At 46.9% G+C, this 18,095-nt stretch overlaps 1 protein-coding gene and 1 pseudogene across 1 annotated transcript; both read right to left on the bottom strand.

Moving 5' to 3' along the window:
- The window catches only part of LOC139162982 (zinc finger protein 208-like), a 76,963-nt pseudogene that overhangs the window by 19,543 nt on the left and 39,325 nt on the right, over window positions 1–18,095 (bottom strand).
- Window positions 1,459–7,228, bottom strand: LOC139163166 (uncharacterized). Its single transcript, XM_070744131.1, has 5 exons — window positions 7,182–7,228; window positions 4,873–5,476; window positions 4,507–4,621; window positions 3,879–4,407; window positions 1,459–1,519 (listed from the first exon to the last, which is right to left on the bottom strand). Exons 2-5 carry the CDS (start codon window positions 5,284–5,286, stop codon window positions 1,459–1,461), a joined length of 1,119 nt encoding a protein of 372 aa, XP_070600232.1. The 5' UTR covers window positions 5,287–5,476; window positions 7,182–7,228.

Here is an 18,095-nt window from a genome sequence, read left to right on the forward strand (position 1 = left end):
CCCAGCCAAAAACCCAAAGCGGCCTCCTGAACCCGAACTTTCGCTGAGAAGCCCCGCCGCCCGGCTGTCACCTTTTAAAACAGCCGGGGGGCTTCTCGGCGGCCTCCTGAATGCCAAACCCGGAAGTTCGGGTTTGGCGTTCGGGTTCAGGAAGCCGCTTGGAAGCCCCCCAGCTGTTTTAAAAGGTGACAGCCGGGCGGCGGGGCTTCCCAGCGGCCTCCCGAACCCGAACGTTTTCCATCTCACAAACCCGCCGCCAAGAAGCCCCGCCGCCTGGCTGTTACCTTTTAAAACAGCCGGGGGGCTCCTCGGCGGCCTCCTGAACACCGAACCCGGAAGTTCGGGTTTGGCGTTGGGGTCAGGAGGACGCTGAAAACCACCCCCCCGGCTGTTTCAAAAAGCAACAGCTGGGCGGTGGGGCTTCTCGGAGGCAACGGGGGCGGGTTCGTAAGAGGGAAAACGTTTGCAAGAAGAGGCAAAAAATTTCTGAACCCTGGGTTCGCATGAACCCGAACTTTCGCTGAGAAGCCCCGCCGCCCGGCTGTCACCTTTTAAAACAGCCGGGTGGCTTCTTGGCGGCCTCCCAAATGCCGAACCCGGAAGTTCGGGTTTGGCGTTCAGGTTCAGGAGGACGCTGAGAAGCCCCCCGGCTGTTTCAAAAAGCAACAGCCGGGTGGCGGAGCTTCTCGGAGGCAGCGGCGGCGGGTTCGTAAGAGGGAAAACGTTTGCAAGAAGAGGCAAAAAATTTCTGAACCCTGGGTTCGCATCTCGGGTTGTTCGTATGGCGGAGCGTTCGTATCATGAGGTACCACTGTACTCTAATATCAATATGGCACCAAATTAAAAAAACTACTACTTAGCAATTCCGAAATGGCTATCCCCAAATGAATTTTATATCTATTCGACTGCCTTTTCCACTCCAAAAATAATAACCTACTCTAACCTACTTGATTCCAACGACAACATCTTAACCAGACAACAGATACAAGAAAATGGAATACACATAGATTGGTTCAAATAGACTCGGATAAAAGCTAAATACAAATACCATAAAAACACTTGGGTTTCAAAATACCAGCCCCCTCGATTTAATACTATTTGGACCCAACATAAAAATAATTTCCAAACTCTACACCTGCCTACTTAAACAAGACACCATAGAAGAAATAGTCAAAGGATGTACGATAGCATGGACACAAAACTTTGGCTATACAATAAACCTTACAGAATGGGAAATAAATATTCACAATTAATTATAAACTGACACTTGCGGTATCCTAAAAGAAAACCTCTACAAAATGATTTACAGATGGCATCTTCCACCAGCCAGACTGTCAAAAATGTACCCAAATATATCACCCCTATGTTGGAAGTGCAAAAAGAAACAAGGAACCTATTATCACCTGTACATGTGCCAAAAAATTCTGGACAGAAATTAAAAGAATAATAGACCAAGTCCTATCGATAAAGATTACAACCAAAGCCAAACTGTTTCTCCCAGGTGTCCTTAGACAGAAAGCTACCAAAGAAGACAGATATCTTATTGTACAAATATTGACTGCCGCCAGACTAACATACACCCAACAATGGAAAGAAAAAAACATCCCCACAACTTTAACTATTATTAGCAAAATCATGGAATGTGCTGAACTCTCCAAAATGACAATGGAAATACAAAATAATAATAATAATAATAATAATAATAATAATAATAATAATAACAATAATTTATTAGATTTGTATGCCGCCCCTCTCCGAAGACTCGGGGCGGCTCGCAACAACGATAATAACAATATTATACTGGCACAAACCTAATATTTAAAAAAACCCTAAAAACCCTATCATAATTAAAAACCAAACAACACATACATACCAAACATAAATTATAATAAGCCTGGGGGAAAGGTGTCTCAAATCCCCCATTCCTGGCGGTATAGGTGGGTCTTAAGTAGTTTACGGAAGGAGGGTAGGAGCAGTTATAATCTCCGGGGGGAGTTGATTCCAGAGGGCCGGGGCCGCCACAGAGAAGGCTCTTCCCCTGGGGCCCGACAGACGACATTGTTTAGTCGACGGGACCCGGAGAAGGACAACTCTGTGGGATCTTGTCGACCGCTGGGATTCGTGCGGTAGCAGGCAGTTCCGGAGGTACTCTGGTCCAATGCCATGTAGGGCTTTAAAGGTCATGACCAACACTTTGAATTGTGACCGGAAACTGATCGGCAGCCAATGCAGGCCACGGAGTGTTGTAGATACGTGGGCGAATCTGGGAAGCCCCACGATGGCTCTCGCGGCCGCGTTCTGCACGATCTGAAGTTTCCGAACACTTTTCAGAGGTAGCCCCATGTAGAGAGCGTTGCAGTAATCAAACCTCGAGGTGATGAGGGCATGAGTGACTGTGAGCAATGACTCCCTGTCCAAATAGGGCCGCAACTGGTGCACCAGGCGAACCTGGGCAAACGCCCCCCTCGCCACAGCCAAAAGATGATGTTCCAATGTCAGCTGTGGATCGAGGAGGACACCCAAGTTGCGGACCCTCTCTGAGGGGGTCAATAGTTTCCCCCCCCCCCCAGGGTAATGGACGGACAGATGGAATTGTCCTTGGGAGGCAACACCCACAGCCACTCCGTCTTGTCTGGGTTGAGTTTGAGTTTGTTGACACCCATCCAGGCCCCAACAGCCTCCAGGCACCGGCACATCACTTCCACTGCTTCATTGACTGGACATGGGGTGGAGATGTAAAGCTGGGTATCATCCGCATATTGATGATACCTCACCCCATGCCCTTGGATGATCTCAGCCAGCGGTTTCATGTAGATATTAAATAGCAGGGGGGAGAGGGCCAACCCCTGAGGCACCCCACAAGGGAGAACCTAGAGGTCGACCTCTGACCCCCCACTAACACTGACTGCGACCGACCGGAGAGGTAGGAGGAAAACCACTGGAGAACAGTGCCTCCCACCCCCAACCCCTCCAGCCGGCGCAGAAGGATACCATGGTCGATGATATCAAAAGCCGCTGAGAGGTCAAGAAGCACCAGGACAGAGGACAAGCCCCTGTCCCGGGCCCGCCAGAGATCATCCATCAACGCGACCAAAGCAGTTTCCGTGCTGTAACCGGGCCTGAAACCCGACTGTTGAGGCCCTAGATAAGAATAAGAATGAATCCGAGTTCTACAAGGCTGGGGAGAAGTGGTAGAGATGGCTATCCAGCACTAATCACAATAAAACAGAAACCAACTGAAAACCCCTTACTCTGCACCAAAGGAAAAACAAATACAACAAAAACATAGACCAAATTTATTTATTTATTTATTTTATTATTTAGATTTGTATGCCGCCCCTCTCCGCGGACTCGGGAGACACAAATACAAACTAGATGTTCTGTCTGAGTTCAATTCCCCTGATACCTATCTATAAATTACTAACAATGTAACATGCAACTATCCTCAATATACACACCCACGGCCATAACACTATAATTTAATAATATGTCGTTAAACTACATACGCCTGCTATACTGCAGGTACCACCCCCCTCCCTTTCCCCACCCAAATCCCATCTTATCTTATCTAACCATACTAATATATCGCTAAGTAAATCTATAGATACGAAACCATAAAACATTAAATATTAGGTATAACATGAAAATGCACAGTTTAATGTTTAAAACTGATACATAATAAGTTATATATTTTATGTTGAAACATGTCTATTGTTCTGTATCCCCCTTACTTTTTCTATCCCTATTTCCCCCCCTTTTTCTTTTTTCTTTTCTTAAAAAACCAATAAACTATTTTAAAAAAGAAAAAAAAGAAAATTGCTTTATCAAGTTCATTGATCCTGCAAAACCTCCAGTGCCTTTCACTAAAGTAATCCCACTTCTGGATCAAGTGATCTATTGCCCTGTCTATCATTGATTGATCTAGTAGTCTGACCCATTGGCTGAAAGGAAGAAAACAGAGAGAAAATTCCCTGGGAAAATCATTTCTCAGCTTTTGCAAGGCGGGAATGTTTGATCTCCTAATCAAGGCGCAAATCAGAGGACTGGAAATTATTTTGTATTTGTTTTGTGTATATTTATTTTTATTTCTTGAAGGACTTTTTAAAACTTGCTTCTTGTAAACTCTAAAGTTGGAAGAATACCTAGCAGAAGAAGACAACCAGAGGAAGCTGTGCTGGCTAAAAGGAACTTGAACCTGCTCTTCTGCTCTCCATGTTGTGGGAGAACACAAAAATAATCCGGCCAAACAAGGGGGGGAAATGGAAGGAGAGAGCCCTCTGCACACCCGCTTCACTTCCTGAGAGGAGAATAGGAATCTCATAGCTTTTCCCTTTCTTACTTGATTTGGAGGTTCAACCGCTGTTTGATCTCCGTCACAATAACCAGAAAGATTCATTCTTTGTCTCTCTGTAAGGAATAAATAATTTCAAAATGCATAATTAACAAAATAGGAGGAGAAGAGAGAGAGAGGTAGGACAGATGGGTCATCGGAGGATCTTCCATTACCTTCTGTGGTGTCCTGACGTGGATCTTCCGAAGGGATCCTGCAGGAAATTGGTTCCTGAGGGGGATTTGATGGATTCCTCTTTCCCTCAGGATCTCTCATCTCCACAGTGCAGCACTTCAAACAGGAGGAAGGGAAAAAGAAGCACAATTAATGTACATCACACAACACAAAGAGGATTCCCAGATTCCCAACACAACATCAAAGCCCCCAATATCCACCCGTGAGATTGAGTGAAAGAACGGAACAATGTCCTACAAGAATTGGAGAACTGCCACATGTGATGAACGCCAGAGAAGTTTGGGAAGGAGGGGTGAAGTATTCAACCACGTTCTCTACTGTTTTCTGAGCTCCCAAAAGTGTCTCACCTGCAACTGGACCTGCTCCTTCTGCTCCTCCGCCTGGCTCAGGAGGAGGCCTTCCACCAGGGCCACCGCCTGGGAGCTGGTCTCTGCTCCACACTCCCGCACCCAGCCCTCCATCTCTGGGGGCAGAAGGGACAGGAGCTGCTCCAGAACCACCAGGTCCACCATCTGGGCTTTTGTGTGTTTCTCTGGTCTCAGCCATCGCCTGCACAAGTCATGGAGTCGGCTGCAAAGTCCTCGGGGACCCTCAGCCTCCCGGTATTGGATGGAGTTCCAGGGCTGAACTTCTGAAGGGAGGATGGGTTCTTCCTCCAGGATCTTCTGCCCGGGTCTTGTCCAGAGCTTCCCCCCCTTCCCAGGCTGAGCGGCTGCAGGGCCTTTTCCGCTTCCCCCCTTTGCAACAGGTGGGGTCTCCATCCTTTCTCTGTCCTGCAGAGCAACTCCAAAGGGGTCCAAGGACTCTTGTGGGTCTCCAGACGCCTTTTCCTTCACGGGACCATTTCTGGGAACACAGGACGGATCCCTCCAGGTGATCCCGCTCTTTTCTTCTTCCCCCAGGAGAAAATGGGGCCTTGCAAAGACCCCAAATGGCTTCCGGTTTCTGTCTCTGAGGTGGAAGGAAAAACAAAGAATGAGAATGTGGAATTCAGCCCCTGAGCGACCTTCACCCAACCTCCCCCCGCTTCCCCTGCAAGGAGAGGGTGGCTGGGGAGCATGGGACCCGGGAAGAGAACCCTCCCTCACCTGGGGCACCTCTGGCTGTCCTCCGTCTCGTGCGAGCACCAGCGGTTAAGGAGAGCGAGTGTGCCGTCCTAGAGCGTCGAGGCTCAGTGATGTCATTTCCTTCCCAGCCTCCTCTCGCCCTGGGGTTCCCTTCCCTTAGCAGAGTCCGCCCCCTGGTGGAAAGGCGGGGAAAGACTTTGACCTCTTTTTTGCCCAGTGCAAGATAAATAAAATAAAAAAAATTCCAGCCTCACAATTGAATCTCAGCTCTGTTTCTTTTGAAGACTTTCAATGTGAAGAGACTGAATTCAATGGCTGGAGAAGGAAAGTGCACAAAGGTCCCCAACGCCCCGTGGTGGCTGAGGGAGGGCGGGCTCCTGCCTGAGGGGATCTGCGCTCTGATTGGTTGCTGAGGGTGGGAAGGGGGCGTGTCCCTTTTCCCGCCTTTTTCCTCTGGACGTTGTTTGAGATTTACCTCAGGAGGCTCCCGACTGTCTTCTCTGCTGTTAAATACCTTCATATTGATATCAAAATATAAATGTCTGTATTTAATGGCTGGAGAAGGAAAGTGCGCAATGGTCCACAGATTCTTATCCATTTTTCGTCTTTCTGGGATAAACTCCCTGGAATCGAGGCCCAGAGACTGGGAGCAGGAGGGCCCAGTGGGAGCCCCAGAGATGGGGGCACAGGGGGGTTTCTCTCCCCCTCTGCCCATAAAGGGAACCATCCAAGGAGGGAAGGCAGCACCCTGGAAGTCCAGCCTGGCTTAGGGGACGGGTCTCTCCAGAGAGGAATTGGGATCCTTGGACCATGGTCCACAACACCCCCGTGGGGGCTTCTGGCAGGGGATGAGCTGCCCCTCACAAAGACCCAGAAGGTCAGCTGTGGGAACCCACCACCTCTCCTCATCCAAAGGGCTTAAGAGTGAAGCCGAAGTGAGAGGGAGACGAAGGGGAATCAACCACATTGGAAGAAAAAAGGGCACAAAACAGCAGATGTAGAGACCAAATATGGGGTCAGTCAAAGGGGCCTCTGATGCACCAATACAAGGAATAAACGGGGTGAATCCCGGAGAAAATCTCTGGAGGGAGCTGCAGGTTCGAGGTGCCAAAGGTCAGCCGTGAAACCTTCATGACTTCCAGAGGACTCATCATTTCTTCCTCAGGGGGTAAAATACTCTCCCCCTCCCCCACTGTATGTAAAGAGGTTACAATAAATGGACAACAAGCGGATGTGAACAAATATACTTCTAATGTTTCTGCTTATATTCAAAATATGAATGTTAGGGTCTGTCTGTCTATCCATCCATCCACCCATCCACAGACCCACCCACCTATCTATCCTCTCTCTGTCTCTCCCTCCTAATCTCTCTCAAATGTGTATATGGCCCCCCCAACTCACAACAAGTGACTCTGGGCCGGGAAGGAGGCAGCTGCAGAGGCCGCCCCGCTTCTCTCCCCCTCCGGAGACAGGATCGGGCCCTCGGGGAGCCTGGTGCCAATCCCGCCTCCCCCCCCCGCCTCTTCCGCTTCCCTTGCAGGGAGAGGTCGGCAGGGGAACATGGGCACCGGGAAGGGCCCCCCCCTCACCTGGGACACGTCTGGGTGTTTCCCCGCCGGGCTTTCGGTCTCAATCGAGCACCAGGGTTGAAGGAGAGCGAGTGGGGCGTCCTAGAGCGACAAGGCTCAGTGATGTCACTTCCTTCTCAGCCTCCTCTGCAAACCCCCCCCGTGACGTTCGCCCTCCGTTGGGCCAATGGGGAGTTTCTTTCCCTTGGCAGATATCGCCCCCTGGTGGATTTGGGGCAAAGTGCCCGGATGGGAGGAATGGCGGGAAAGAGACGCGCCTGACAATTCAGTCTCAGCTCAGACTTTCAATGTGAAGAGAGTGAATTTCATGGCTGGAGAAGGAAAGTGCACAAAGGTCCCCAACACCCCGTGGTGGCTGAGGGGGGGAGGGCTCCTGCCTGAGGGGATCTGCGCTCTGATTGGTTGCTGGGGGTGGAAAGGGGGCGTGTCCCCTTTCCCCGCCTTTTCCCTCTGGGCGCTGTGTGAGATTTACCTCAGGAGGCTCCCGACTGTCTTCTCTGCTGCGAACGTTCATTTCTCTGGATAGAAAAGGGCCGATTTTTATCCGTGTCTCCCTCTTCCTTTGGACAGCAGCCGCGTGTTTCCTCCCCATGGACCTTATTTCCTTCTTTCCTGCGGGGAGGGAGGATAAACTCCCTGGAATCGAGGCCCAGAGACTGGGAGCAGGAGGGCCCAGTGGGAGCCCCAGAGATGGGGGCACAGGGGGTTTCTCTCCCGCTCTGCCCACAAAGGTAACCATTCAAGGAGGGAAGGCAGCACCCTGGAAGTCCAGCCTGGCTTAGGGGACAGGTCTCTCCAGAGAGGAATTGGGATCCTGGGACCATGGTCCACAACACCCCCGTGGGGGCTTCTGGCAGGGGATGAGCTGCCCCTCACAAGGACCCAGAAGGTCAGCTGTGGGAACTCACCACCTCTCCTCATCCAAAGGCCTTGAGAGTGAAGCCGAAGTGAGAGGGAGACGAAGGTTTAGAAGCTGATTCCCAACTCAAATCTCGGTGGAATCAATCAAATTGGAGGGAAAAAGGAAACAAAACAGCAGAGGGAGAAACCAAATATGGGGCCAATCAAAAGGGGACTCTGATGCACCAATGCGAGGAATAAACCAGGTGATTTCCAGGGAAAATCTGTGGAGGGAGCTACAGGTTCGAGGTGCCAAAGGTCAGCATTAAAACCTTCATGACTTCGAGAGGACTTATTATTTCTGTCTCAGGGGTGTAAAATACTCACCCCCAAGGCCGCCACCAGGAATTTTGGGGGGCCATACAGCCTAAGTGTCTGGGGGCCCCCTCCCTTCTTCCTTCCATTTTTCTTTCTTTTTTCTCTTTTTGTTTTTCTTTTCCTTCCTTCTTTCCTCCCTCCCTCCCCATCCCCTCCCTTTCTTTCTTTCTTTCTTTCACTTTCTTTACTTTTTTCTCTTCTTTTTCCTTTTCCTCCCTCCCTCCTTCCTTCCTTCCCTTTTAGAAGTCTGACGGCAGAAAAAGACCTCATGGTCCATCTAGTCTGCCCTTATACTATTTTCTGTATTTTATCTTAGGATGGATATATGTTTATCCCAGGCATGTTTACATTCAGTTACTGTGGATTTATCTACCACGTAAAATTTAAATTTTCAAACTGTCTTCTCCATATTCCTGGCTGAGGAATTCTGAAAGCTGCAGTCAACTGGTCTTCAGCCATTGTCCAGCCCTGCACTACGGACCCCTCCCTCCACCCCCTGAAGAGGCCGGGGGCTTCTTTCCAAAGCCAGTGGCAGTGATGCCAGAACCCCCTTCCCTGGGGATGGGAGCGGGGGGGCTCCACTGGTCTCCCTTGACAAGACCTTCAGCAAGACACCAGCCCTCCTAGGCAGGCCTCTTAGCCCCGCCAAAGAAATGGGGGTTAAAGAAGACACCCACCCCCCACCTTGCCCTAAACACTGGCACTCTGCATGACCCATGCGGGGGCTTTGGCTTCCCCTCTGCAGAACAGAAGCTGGGGACCCCTCCCTCCACATACACCGGATCCCTATGGCCCATCTGAGGGCTAGAAAAATTGGTGTGCCCCCCCACCTGATTTTTTATCTCTCTCTCCTTTTTCTTTTTCTCTTTTTCTCTCCCGTTCTCTTTTTCTCTCTTTCTTTTTCTCTTTCTCTCCCTTTTTCTTTTTGTCTCCCTCTCTTTCTCTTTCTATCTCTTTTCTCTCTCCCCCCTTTCTATCTTTCTCTCCCTTCCTCTTTCACTTTCTCTATCTCTTTCTCTCCCTCTCTCCGCTTTTCTTTCTCTCTCCCCCTTTTTCTTTCTCTTCTCTTTCTCTTTTTATCTCCCTTTCTCTTTTTTCTATCTTTCTCTCCCTCCCTCTCTCTTTCTCTCCCCCTCCCTCTCCCTTTCTTTCTATACCTTTCTCTCTCTCTTTCTCCCCCCTCTCTCTGAAGTGGGGAGGGCTGGGTTGGCACCAACGGAGCTCAAGATGGGGTGCTGGCCCGGGCCCGGATGAGGTGAGCGCCCGGCCGACCAAGCCTTGTTCCCCAACACCGCCACCCCGAAGGGGCTCCTACCTTTGCTGCGCGCTTTACTTTATTCCAGGAGGACCGTGCTGCCAAAGGCTCCGTTTGGGGCTTCGAGTCCTGCTTCGCGAGGGCCAAGAGGGCGCGTCTTTTTCTTCCAAATGAGTCCCGCTCCCGTTGGTTAGGCAGGCAGCCGGCAAGAGAGGGCTGGTACTGCGCCTGTGTGAGGAGCTGCTCACTGGGCACAAATTACTGTGGGCGTCAGGGGGGCAGCAAAACCGCCCCCCCATTTTTCAATTTGGCCAGGCCTGTGACGCCTATCGGTGGCCCTGAACACACACAAACACATACAGAGAGAGAGAACCTCTTCTTTCTGCAACCCACAACAGCTGAAGAGGCATTTGGGCTTTGCTTCCCCAGCCTGAAGCGTTGGGCTCCTCCGAAGCGGAACTGGGGAACTGGCCAGGATCCAGCAGGCAACAAGCCTGGATTCTTCATCAGGGCAGCTCAGGGACTCTCCTCCTCTGACCCATGGCTGAGTCTCCATGTGGGGCAGCTCCTTTGTCCTGTCACCCACTGCAAGTAGTCCTTCAGTTATAGCCTTTCATTTAGCGACTGCTCAAAGTTTCAATGGCTCTGAAAAAGGGACCTTATGTCCTTCTGGTCCAAGGGCTGCCCAGTTTCTTCCACAAAGCCTCTCTTCATATCTACCATGGGAAGTATTCCCTTTAAGGTGTGTGTGTGTGTGTGTGATCTGGACAATCCCTTGTTCACCTGATGGAGGGATCAAGCATGTCTACATAGGCAGAAAGCAGTGTGGAGAAATCTGTTTGCAGAGCTTGGACATGTCAGGAAAGTTAATGGAATCTATCAATGGGGAGGGGGCTCCTCTGACTCCCCCATCCCACAAGGGGCCTTTTTTCTCCTTCCAGCAACTCCCATCCAGCCTCCTGCAGGTGAGTTTCTCCTCTTCTTCCTTCACCTGACTCCCCTGTTAAAAATCCTCTGAGCCTTCCATTTTTGGGGAAATAAATGTTTCTAAACAAATCAAACGCCCTCAAACTCTCCCTGCACGGCCTCAGTCCTCCAGTGGAATGAAAGTGTTCAAATTTCAGCCACATTTTCCTTACACAAAACTCCACAATGGGGTGCCATGAAACACCAACCCACACCCACACAGAGAAAATACTAAAATCTCCTCCAGGGTTTGGGGTCCTGCAGAAGGGAAGAGGAGGGGAGGATTCCTGTCTTTGGGGGAGGGGGAGGGAGCACCGGAGGGTTCTATATTGCCCTTACTGACCCCCTCTTTTCCTGGTGACATTTAACACAATTTGTGAACCAGGGACACAACTCCCCCCTTTGCTGCTGCCCCCATCTTCCGAAACCTCTGCAGGAAGGGAAGGATGGATGGAGGCCGCCCCTTCGATTGACCCTCTAATTAACAGGAACAGAGTTGGAAGGGACCTTGGAGGTCATCTAGTCCAACCTCCTGCTCACCCAGGAGACCTATACTAGGGATTTGACCTGCCAAACTGCCAACCTTTCTGATCGACTGCCGACCTCTCTGACTCGGCTCCTAAAACTTCGACTACCTCCCACTGTCAAGGCCTTTGGAGGGGGAAAGCCAGTCGGTGACCAGAGCCGAACGTCTCGATCTTTATCAGGGGCAGAAGCCCCCATGGGGCTGTTGTGGACCATGGCCATGAATCCCAATTGAGAGAGAGAGAGGGAGAGAGAGAGAGAGGGAGGGAGGGAGAGACAGAGAGAACCGTCCCCAAAGCAAGGTGTGATGTTCCAGTAATAGGCAGAGACCTTGTACCTCGAGTCCGTTTCCTGTAGCATCCGGCTGAAATGCTCAGGAGGCCTTTGAGCTCTGTAGAGAACAAGGAACAGCAAGACGGGAGCCGTGTGGCTTCTTTTAAAGGGAGACTTGCCAGAGGTTTGACAGCGCTTTCAATTTGCCAGACGCATCTTAGCCAATCCACGACCAGCATGCAAATTTGTGTCGCTCCGTACACAACCCAAGGCTGGACATCCAAGGTGCTGCCTTCCCTCCTTGGATGGTTCCCTTCATTGGGAGAGCGGAAAAGAAAACCCCGTGCCCCCATCTCTGTGGCTCCCACCTGGACCCCCTGCTCCGAGTCTCTTGGCATCGTATCTTCTTAAGCGACCATGCACTCCTTTGCACATTAAAAAAAATCTGAACTGAAGCCATGTTTTGGTGAAACCTAAAGACAACATTTCATGGAATGCTTCCTGTATGTTTCAACAAACAAAAGAGCCTAAAATGAAACAATTTTTTTAAAAAAGGTTGTGAGGGAGGAAGCAACCCAGTGTCGTAATTTTTACTGGATGGATGGATTTTTTGTTTTGTTTTTTTAGATGCAAACTTTTAAAAAAGTGACTTATTTATTTATTTATTGGATTTGTATGCCACCCCTCTCCGCAGACTCGGGGCGGCTACCAACAATGATAAAAAACAGCATGTAACGATCCAATACTAAACAACTAAAAACCCCTTATTATAAAACCAAACATACATACAAACATACCATGCACAAATATAAAGATAAATAAGGCAATGGGTCCAGATGGCATCCACCCCAGAGTTCTTAAAGAACTCAGATCTGTCATTGCTACCCCCCTGACTGATTTGTTTAACCAATCCTTGTTAACAGGAGAAGTTCCTGAGGATTGGAGAATGGCCAGTGTTGTGCCTATCCACAAGAAGGGCAGTAGAGAAGAAGCTGGTAACTACAGGCCAGTTAGCTTGACATCAGTTGTAGTTAAAATGATGGAGACTCTACTCAAAAAGAGGATAAATCAGCACCTAAAAAACAATAACTTATTGGACCCAAATCAGCATGGCTTTACTGAAGGCAAATCATGTCAGACTAATCTCATTGATTTCTTTGACTATGTCACAAAGGTGTTGGATGAAGGTGGTGCCGTGGATATTGCCTACCTGGACTTCAGCAAAGCCTTTGATACGGTTCCACATAAAGAGCTGATAGATAAATTAGTGAAGATTGGACTTAATCCCTGGATAGTTCAATGGATTTGCAGCTGGCTGAAGCGTAGACATCAGAGAGTTATTGTTAATGGAGAGTATTCTGAGCAGAGTCAGGTTACAAGCGGTGTGCCACAAGGGTCTGTTCGGGATCCTATTCTTTTTAATATGTTTGTAAGTGACATAGGGGAAGGTGTGGTAGGGAAGGTTTGCCTATTTGCCGATGACTCTAAAGTGTGCAATAGGGTTGATATTCTTGGAGGCGTCTGTAATATGGTAAATGATTTAGCATTACTAGATAAATGGTCAAAGCAATGGAAACTGCAGTTTAATGTTTCCAAATGTAAAATAATGCACTTGGGGAAAAGAAATCCTCAATCTGAGTATTGCATTGGCAGTTCTGTGTTAGCAAAAACTTCAAAAGAAAAGGATTTAGGGGTAGTGATTTCTGACAGTCTCAAAATGGGTGAACAGTGCAGTCAGGCGGTAGGGAAAGCAAGTAGGATGCTTGGCTGCATAGCTAGAGGTATAACAAGCAGGAAGAGGGAGATTATGATCCCGCTATATAGAAGGCTGGTGAGACCACATTTGGAATACTGTGTTCAGTTCTGGAGACCTCACCTACAAAAAGATATTGACAAAATTGAACGGGTCCAAAGACGGGCTACAAGAATGGTGGAAGGTCTTAAGCATAAAACTCATCAGGAGAGACTTAATGAACTCAATCTGTATAGTCTGGAGGACAGAAGGAAAAGGGGGGACATGATTGAAACATTTAAATATATTAAAGGGTTAATTAAGGTCCAGGAGGGAAGTGTTTTTAATAGGAAAGTGAACACAAGAACAAGGGGACACAATCTGAAGTTAGTTGGGGGAAAGATCAAAAGCAACATGAGAAAATATTATTTTACTGAAAGGGTAGTAGATCCTTGGAACAAACTTCCAGCAGACGTGGTAGATAAATCCACAGTAACTGAATTGAAACATGCCTGGGATAAACATATATCCATCCTAAGATAAAATACAGAAAATAGTATAAGGGCAGACGAGATGGACCTTGAGGTCTTTTTCTGCCGTCAGACTTCTATGTTTCTATGTTTTTAAATTGTAAAGGCCTTTTGTGGATAGTAAGTTGCTCTCTCGTTCTAAAACATTTTGTACATTTCAAACATTTATAAGGCTTCTCTTTTGTGTCAATCGCTTTTTGAGATGTAAGGTAGTTATTTCCAAGAGAAAGAATGGATGTTGCATAGTAACTTTGTCCATTCTGTCTTTTTATAGCATCTTCTCCTTTGTTTTGGGTGAAATAGTTTTCATTTGCTTGTACTTTAGCTTTGATTAACTGCATACTTTTCCGAATATCTTTTGTCTTTATTTTCTCTTGTTGGGCAAGAATGTTTTGCATCGGAGCATCAGTGGAAGATGAGCTTTCCTGATTCCAATTCTTCAACTGGTTTCTCTCAGGGCTTTCCAATTCCATTCGAATTCCAAACTTCTCCATTCCATCTTTATCATTGATCAGTTGGAACAGTTCACAGGGATCTTGATTCTCCTGCCCATTATTAACTTCAAAGCAAAAAAGAAAAGAAAATGATTACAAAGTTAGAGAAAAACCTCAAAGGTCAAATGAATATCCTTCTGAATTTCTCCAAAATTCCATCAAGTTGTATGTTTGCATGCTCAGTGGTGTGATATAATGATGATTTCTATATTCATGCGTTAGGAAAGTTTGAAAATATTTAGATATCTCTTTCTTTATAATCTATCTATCTATCTACTATCTCTCTTTCTCTCTCTCTCTCTCTCTCTAATTTACCTACCTACCTACTATCTATCTATTCATCTGGAAATCTCACTCAGAGTCAGTTTTGAGTTAAAGAATGGAATAGAAAAAGAAAAGGGACCTTGGAGGTCTTCTAGTCCACGTCCACACACCACCACCACCCCCGATTAGGCAGGAAAGCCTTCCACCACCTCAGTCAAATGGTTATCCTACATCTTCTTAAAAACTTCCAGTGTTGGAGCATTCACAAGTTCTTGAGGCAAGCTGTTCCACTGATTGTTTTTAACTGTCAGGAAATTTATCTTTAGTTCTAAGTTGCTTTTCCACTCATGACTTCTTGTCCTGCCCTGAGGTGCTTTGGAGAATAATTGGACTCCCTCTTCTTTGTGGCAGCGCCTGAGATACCTGAAAATTGCTATCACACCGGATCTGGTACAGGCATCAGTTGACATAAAACGAACTAAAGCACTTTATTATGAGATCACAGGAGGAGTGTGGACTGACTTTGTACACGGCTCAGAGGTAAAGTGGTAAAGCATTGTATATAAGTATATAAATCTAAGTGGAATTGCTATTGCTATATAGTTTCTCCAGAGAATGGATTCTTTTATGAGAAGACAGAGTACCATTCTGAGCAAAGGTCTTTCCACACTTCATGCATTTATATGGTTTCTCCCCTGTGTGGATCCTGTTATGGGAAGTAAATACACTGCTATGAGCAAAGGTCTTTCCACACTCCATGCATTTATACGGCTTCTCCCCTGTGTGGATCTTTTTATGAGAAGATAGATTACAATTCTGAGCAAAGGTCTTTCCACAATCCAAGCATTTATACGGCTTCTCCCCTGTGTGGATCCTGTTATGGGAAGTAAGTACACTGCTATGAGCAAAGGTCTTTCCACACTCCAAGCATTTATACGGCTTCTCCCCTGTGTGGATCCTCTTATGGGAAATAAGATTACTTCTCTGAGCAAAGGTCTTTCCACACCCCATGCAATTATACGGCTTCTCCCCTGTGTGGACCCACTTATGGGAAATAAGATAACTTCTCTGAGCAAAGGTCTTTCCACACTCCAAGCATTTATACGGCTTCTCCCCTGTGTGGATCCTTTTGTGGTAAATAAGTTGACTTCTGTGAGCAAAGGTCTTTCCACACTCCATGCATTTATACGGCTTCTCCCCTGTGTGGATCCTTTTGTGGAGAATAAGTTGACTTCTATGAGCAAAGATGTTTCCACACTCCATGCATTTATACGGCTTCTCCCCAGTGTGGACCCACTTATGGGAAATAAGATACCTTCTCTGAGCAAAGGTCTTTCCACACTCCATGGAATTATACGGCTTCTCCCCTGTGTGGACCCACTTATGGGAAATAAGTGCACTGCTTCGAGTAAAGGTCTTTCCACACTCCATGCATTTATACGGCTTCCTCCCTGTGTGGATCCTTTTGTGGCGAGTAAGATTACTTCCTCGAGCAAAAGTCTTTCCACACTCCCTGCATTTATACGGCTTCTCCCCTGTGTGGATCCTTTTATGGGAAATAAGATGACTTCTCTGAGCAAAGGTCTTTCCACACTCCATGCATTTATGCAGCTTCTCCACTGTGTGGATACTTTTGTGGCGATTAAGTTGACTTCCTTGAGCAAAGGTCTTTCCACACTCCATGCATTTATACGGCTTCTCCCCTGTGTGGATCCTCTTATGGGAAGTAAGTGACTTGCTATGAGCAAAGGTCTTTCCACACTCCATGCATTTATACGGCTTCTCCCCTGTGTGGACCCACTTATGGGAAATAAGATTACTTCCATGAACAAAGGTCTTTCCACACTCCATGCATTTATACGGCTTCTCCTCTGTGTGGACCCACTTATGGGAAATAAGATTAGTTTCTCGAGCAAAGATCTTTCCACACTCCAAGCATTTATACGGCTTCTCCCCTGTGTGGAACCTTTTATGGATAATAAGATCACTTCTTTGAGCAAAGGTCTTTCCACACTCCCTGCATTTATACGGCTTCTCCCCTGTGTGGATCCTTTTGTGGCGAGTAAGATTACTTCCTTGAACAAAGGTCTTTCCACACTCAAAGCATTTATACGGTTTCTCCCCTGTGTGGACCCACTTATGGGAAATAAGCCGTCTTTCTTGAGTAAAGGTCTTTCCACACTCCAAGCATTTATATGGCTTCTCCCCTGCGTGGACCCACTTATGGGAAATAAGCTGTCTTCCTTCAGCAAAGGTCTTTCCACACTCCAAGCATTTATACGGCTTCTCCCCTGTGTGGATCCTTTTGTGGCGATTAAGTTGACTTCCTTGAGCAAAGGTCTTTCCACACTCCATGCATTTATACGGCTTCTCCCCTGTGTGGTCCCACTTATGGGAAATAAGATTACTTACATGAGCAAAGGTCTTTCCACACTCCAAGCATTTATATGGCTTCTCCCCTGTGTGGACCCACTTATGGGAAATAAGCTGTCTTCCTTCAGCAAAGGTCTTTCCACACTCCAAGCATTTATATGGCTTCTCCCCTGTGTGGATCCTTTTATGAGAAGATAGATTACAATTCTGAGTAAAGGTCTTTCCACAATCCAAGCATTTATACGGCTTCTCCCCTGTGTGGACCCACTTATGGGAAATAAGCTGTTTTCCTTGAGCAAAGGTCTTTCCACACTCCATGCATTTATACGGCTTCTCCCGTGTGGATCTTCGTATGGGAAGTAAGTGCACTGCTATCAGCAAAGGTCTTTCCACACTCCATGCATTTATATGGCTTCTCCCCTGTATGGATCCTCTTATGGGTAATAAGATGACTTCTCTGAGTAAAGGTCTTTCCACACTCCAAGCATTTATGTGGCTTCTCCCCTGTGTGGATCCTTTCGTGGATAGTAAGTTTCTCCCTTGTTCTAAAACATTTTCCACATTTCAAACATTTATATGGCTTCCCTTTTGTATCAATCGCTTTTTGAGATGTAAGGTAGTTATTTCCAAGAGAAAGAATGGATGTCCCATTGTAATTTTGTCCATTGTGTCTTCTTATAGCATCTTCTCCTTTGTTTTGGGTGAAATAGTTTTCATTTACTTGTATTTTAGCTTTAACTAGCTTCACACTTTTTCCAATATATTTTTTCTTCATTTTCTCTTGTTGGGCAAGAATGTTTTGCATCGGAGCATCAGTGGAAGATGAGCTTTCCCGATTCCAATTCTTTGACTGGTTTCTCTCAGGGCTTTCGAATTTCATTCCAATTCCAAACTTCTCCATTCCATCTGTAGCATTGATCAGTTGGAACAGTTCACAGGGATCTTGTTTCTGCTGCCAGTTATGACCTTCAAAGCAAAAGGGAAATGAAAATGATGACAAAGTTAGAGAAAACCATCAAAATGTAGAAAGTCAAGTGAATTTCCTTCTGAATTTGCCCAAAATTCCATTAGTTTGTATGTTTGCATTATAATAATAATAATAATAATAATAATAATAATAATAAGTAATATTTTATTAGTTTTGTTTGTCGTCCTTCTAAGGAGGTTCTGATGAGGGGAAATATCATAGTTGGGGGAAAGATCAAAAGCAACATGAGAAAATATTATTTTACTGAAAGAGTAGTAGATCCTTGGAACAAACTTCCAGTAGACGTGCTTGGTAAA

This window comes from Erythrolamprus reginae, chromosome 2, assembly GCF_031021105.1.
Source record: "Erythrolamprus reginae isolate rEryReg1 chromosome 2, rEryReg1.hap1, whole genome shotgun sequence".
Classification (NCBI taxonomy): domain Eukaryota; kingdom Metazoa; phylum Chordata; class Lepidosauria; order Squamata; family Dipsadidae; genus Erythrolamprus; species Erythrolamprus reginae.

Bases quoted from the DNA above. Each gene is read 5' to 3' on its own strand.
- LOC139163166 (XM_070744131.1), bottom strand. From the start codon at position 5,286: ATGGAGACCCCACCTGTTGCAAAGGGGGGAAGCGGAAAAGGCCCTGCA. The intron at 4,622-4,872 runs GTGAGACACTTT...TCCTGTTTGAAG, and splicing joins AGGAGCAGGTCCAGTTGCAG to TGCTGCACTGTGGAGATGAG. The intron at 4,408-4,506 runs GTAATGGAAGAT...TATTCCTTACAG, and splicing joins ACGTCAGGACACCACAGAAG to AGAGACAAAGAATGAATCTT.